The sequence below is a fragment of the Lycium barbarum genome, chromosome 8, assembly GCF_019175385.1.
Source record: "Lycium barbarum isolate Lr01 chromosome 8, ASM1917538v2, whole genome shotgun sequence".
In the NCBI taxonomy this organism is placed as follows: domain Eukaryota; kingdom Viridiplantae; phylum Streptophyta; class Magnoliopsida; order Solanales; family Solanaceae; genus Lycium; species Lycium barbarum.
The window spans coordinates 12,242,874-12,247,646 of record NC_083344.1 but is presented as its reverse complement, the minus strand read 5'-3'; the positions used below and the strand labels follow the sequence as shown (position 1 = coordinate 12,247,646).

Sequence of the window (4,773 nt, the reverse complement as noted above, 5' to 3'; positions counted from 1 at the left end):
TCGGGCGTACATATAAAATATAAAATGATGCAGCAGAAAATTATACTATCATTATGGAATAAAATATTATAAACCTGTCACGCCAAAATATCATGTTGGATTTGGTCAGGCAAGAGAAGAAAATCTATCCCGAAATTGGTGCTCATAGCTCACTGAAATTCCAAAGCCTATAAAGAAGAGAAAGATCAGTCCAACATAGTCCAACAACTCTCATTATTCTTTAATTATATTATTCCACCATAGTATTCCTTGATTTAAATATAATAACAGGAGCTACCTAACAATAAGACACAATCATGATGCAATATCTTGAAGACGAACTATCCGTTTTAATATTCTGACATTTTGTAGAATAATATACTATAGTACAAACTTGCTAGTACTGAAAGCTTTTGGAGAGTTCAGACTTCACTAAAAATCAACTATGAAGCATCACTGTCTGATTCTATCTGTCAGTAACTGCCCTTTAAATAACTTTCTTCATTTCAGTTTACATGTAGGTGTTAAAATGAACATAAAGTTATTCTTATAAACATTCAAAGCATCACATTTATATAGACATTAATTGGTAATATAATAAGCTATTATATGAGATTTCTTATTTTGGGTGAACTAAAAAACTTTATTAAACAACAGAACCAGCAAACCACCACAATTTAAAACTGTACAAGCCATGAGAATACTTGCATATACCAGGCAGGGCTGCACCTTCTCTCAGGTCCAAAACAAAAATCTACTCTACCATCCACTATCTGCAATGTATATGAGATTGTTGCTAATGTGTATTGTAATAAACAAGTTGATATATTTTAATTGGTTGACTTATATGCAATGAATGTTTGAAAATTTAAACCAAATATGTCTAATCGAAACATTTTATCATGTATTCAAATGCACAACTAAAATATTTCATATATAGTTAGAACGTCTAATAAAATTTATCGCTAAGTTTAAGTAAAATTTATCGCTAAGTTTAAGAAGTTGTCAATACATTCAGGCCTAGAATTTGTTATCATAGTCATTCCATATGTTATATAACTACAAGGGCATATCATTAAAAAATAACAAGAAATTTAGAATTAAACAAGTTCAAATATAAAAGACAATTCTTTCTAGGACCGGATGCATATAAATGGAACAGAGAGAGTATGAAATTACATAGGCCGCTGCATGTCCTTTACTGCTAGTCTTTTGAAGAACACATTTGGAAGTTTAATTTCATTAGTTCTCCAAAACAAGCTTAAGAGAGAGAGACATGATTCAGATGAATCAAATCTCTTTACACAAAAGACCACTAAAATAATCTTCAAATTTGTTCTAATAACAAAAACTCTTAGTAGTATCTTTTAGTTTTGCATATTAAAGATTGGCTTCTCTTTTCTAACATCTACATGAGAGGGCTATTGAGAAGTCCATGCCAAGAAGGAACCCCTAAACCATTGCAATTTTGCCTGCTTGATAACTCAAAATCAGCCACATTATTTCCATCTCCATTAATCTGCCATGGAAATCCACACAAGATTTTATCCTCACCTTCTCTTCCCATGCAATATTGGATGCACTTCTCTTCTTTCATTGCAATATTGGATGTTGTGATGCCCCTTCTCATTTCTTGATCAAAATTTGTGACCATTTCTTCACTTGCATTTTCAACATGTCCCATATTGCTCCCATTATTGCCAATTTCATAGTAGCACAAGTTATGGTTCAAGAAGCCATTTGGGGTTTCAAGAAATCCACCCCTTAGTGCATCAAGAAAGCCGGCATGAGAAACAACTTCCCTAGAAGAGGTGCACATGCCACGGTCTTCAAGAAAGATTGGTTCAGTTCGAATCGTTCTCTGCAACTCGGGACCCATCATTGAGATATCATGGTCTTGAAGTCCTAATTGCCCAATTTCTTGGTTTTGGAGCCTAGAAAATGCTAGGCTAAGGTCATTGGGATCATAAGAGAATTGTGTGAGAGATGATATTTGATTAGGACAAGTGGCAATCAAGGATTGGTCTGGACTTGATCTCTTTGATGATGATGATGATCTTTTGTTCTTCCTACACCCCCCTCCTACTGGAACATTTCTTAATGTACCTCCCTTTGTCCAGTACCTTCTGCATGATTTGCAAAAGTATCTAGGCTGAGTGAGACTATAGTTGTTGTAGTAGCAGAATTTGGTGTTGGCAGAGTCACATCTAGGACATTTTTGTGCTTCATCTTGAGGCCTTGGTAATTTCTTTTCTTGCTGTGGCTTTGTGCATGCCAACATGCTTTCTAGTGGTTGGGAAGACATTTCCTGTAGATTTTTTTTTATTTAAAAAAACAAAGATTAGCATTTGATATAAACAAACTTAAGCAAACTTAAGGAAAATACTTCACTAAAAATTTAAAATTAATTACTGTACCCCATCTCTAAATTGCTCGTAGCTAATAATATTTTTTGATAATTCATCGCTAAATAAGATTAGCAATGGATTTTACTGTTTGGTTACATAATTGATTCTTTGATAATTCTCGTCTTTTTTAGTAGTGTTTTTTTTCCCTTTCTTTCTAAAAGGAATGATCTTGATATGCTTTTGATAGATGTATGTATGTTTGCCTCTGTGTATATTCAAAGTACATCACTTTTAACACAAAAATAAAGATTTTTTTTCCCTTGAACAGTCTCGATGATTTTTTATCATCTATCAAGTTCTGCCAGCACTTAGTTGATTTTAGGCTAATATACCTACAGTATCTGAGCAAACATAAAATTAAAAATCAGGAAAAAATAAAAATAAGCTTGTGGACTTCTCCTCTAAACTGACGCACAACTACAGCCGAAGCCGCCTTCTTTTTTTTTTTTTTCATTTTGTAACTTTTTTTGGTAAAAATGTTTCAACTTTATTGTCAAAGAAAATTATGAAACGTCAAGATTGGTTTTCTAATAAATCGAAGGTCCACAGTAAATTGTTAGTGGAGAAAAAGACTACAAATGCGGATTGAGCGAGAAAATTAAAGTGAGATTTATGTTCAAAAATCGTTTTTTGTACCTTCTTTTAACTTTCTCAAAACTAAAAAACGAACCACACAAAAATATTTTTATACTCTCCGGTCATTTTAAAAGTAATTACCACCCATAATAAACGATGTTGATATAATTTTAAAAATAAAATAAGTAAACTTCTATAATCAGGTAAGTGAATTGCGTTGATAGAGGAAACTTTTCGTTGCACTCTGATGTATAATTAGGTTAAATATTTTTGAAAAAAAAAATCATTTCAAAAGAAAATAAAGGCACAAATAAAGCATACACACAGATGAAGAAAGGAAAACTAAGCAAAGAACAGAAGATCCCAAGATAAGTGCAAAAAAAGAAAGAAACCATCTTTTCTTATAGACTAATCATTACCTGGTGATGATTTTGCTCAGTAGAAAGATCCATGTACAACTACCAAAGAGCTTAATACTCAAATGTATAGCTAGGCTGCAGGTTTAATATCTGGATATTTCAAAAGACATCTATCAGACAAGAATATTAATGATGTGAGGAACTTTCAAGAACATAAGGGTTTAATTTGGACTACAAAAGAAAGGAGATAGAGGAAATCGTATGCAAAAGCCAAGATTAACTTATGACCACCACTACTCTCTCAAGTACATATATATATATATATATATATATATATACAAAAGAGATAGAGACAAGAGGAGGGGTGTGGGGTACGTGGGAAGTGGGATTGGTGGGGTGGTGGGGGTGACTACTTGTCTTAGTAATATGGGTTTGGGATAAGAGAGAGGATATTGGTACATTGATAGTAGCATAGCAGCATGTAATATTGGGATTCGTGTATATTTTACTACTTGTCTCAGCACGCAGATAAAGCAATGTTCACATGACATGATATTGGAGAAGAACGGAAAATTCTTGTTTCATATTACTCCCCGTACGATAATAAGCGTTACTTTAGCAAAAGATATACATATTAAGAAATCAATAGTGTAATGTAAAGTTTACTAAATTACTTCTATAAAAATAAATTACTTTTCCTCTTGATTGAGCATGCACAATAATTACTCCTTTTGACATGGGAAATCCAACAATATAAAATTATTATGTGACTTTTCCAATCATCATTTAGATGTTTCTTTAACTTATCATTTTTTATCTAAGAGTAGAGTTGGAAAAAATTAATCAATTTTTGTCTTAGTTTCCTAAGGTGACACTTATTATGGGATAATTTTTTTTGACTAAAATGACATTTATTATCGAACGGAGAAAGTAATATTTTGGGTCCCATAACGAACTACTACTACATTAATCATTTCATTGAATACAAGTAATGAGCTTGTGGGATCAAGTGGCACGTGAAATACAACAATTCGTTATAACAACAACATACTAAGTATAATTTAATAAATGAGATCCGGAGAGAGTGAGACGTACACACCTCTATTTTTATCGGGTAGAGAGACTGTTTTTGATAGATCATTGGGTCTAGAAAATCCTTTATCAGAAAATGGTTTAAAAGAAATGCAAGAGTAAAAGTTATGATGAAAATATTGAAGAAAAAAAATACCGATAGTGAAATATTAAAATAACCAAAGTAAGAGAAATACAATAGAAATAGAAGCGAAGTAGTATAAGATAAAGCTAGCATAATAGTAATAATAGTGGTAAGCGAATAGATAGATGTCCCAGACTAGAACCTTGCTGTATTAGATGATTATTGAAACTTGGGAGTATTAGATGATTATACATCTCTGTTAACCAAGCATTGGAAGTATATGTGTCTCGAAAAA

The 4,773-nt window shown here is 32.2% G+C and overlaps 1 protein-coding gene across 1 annotated transcript; it reads right to left on the bottom strand.

The window, feature by feature from the left end:
* Positions 1-1,147: 1,147 nt before the first annotated feature.
* LOC132605929 (dof zinc finger protein DOF2.1-like) lies at positions 1,148-3,634 on the bottom strand. Its single transcript, XM_060319209.1, has 2 exons — positions 3,383-3,634; positions 1,148-2,287 (listed from the first exon to the last, which is right to left on the bottom strand). Exons 1-2 carry the CDS (start codon positions 3,413-3,415, stop codon positions 1,388-1,390), a joined length of 933 nt encoding a protein of 310 aa, XP_060175192.1. The 5' UTR covers positions 3,416-3,634; the 3' UTR covers positions 1,148-1,387.
* Positions 3,635-4,773: the final 1,139 nt, after the last annotated feature.

Bases quoted from the DNA above. Each gene is read 5' to 3' on its own strand.
- LOC132605929 (XM_060319209.1), bottom strand. From the start codon at position 3,415: ATGGATCTTTCTACTGAGCAAAATCATCACCAG. The intron at 2,288-3,382 runs GTAATGATTAGT...AAAAATCTACAG, and splicing joins CTGAGCAAAATCATCACCAG to GAAATGTCTTCCCAACCACT.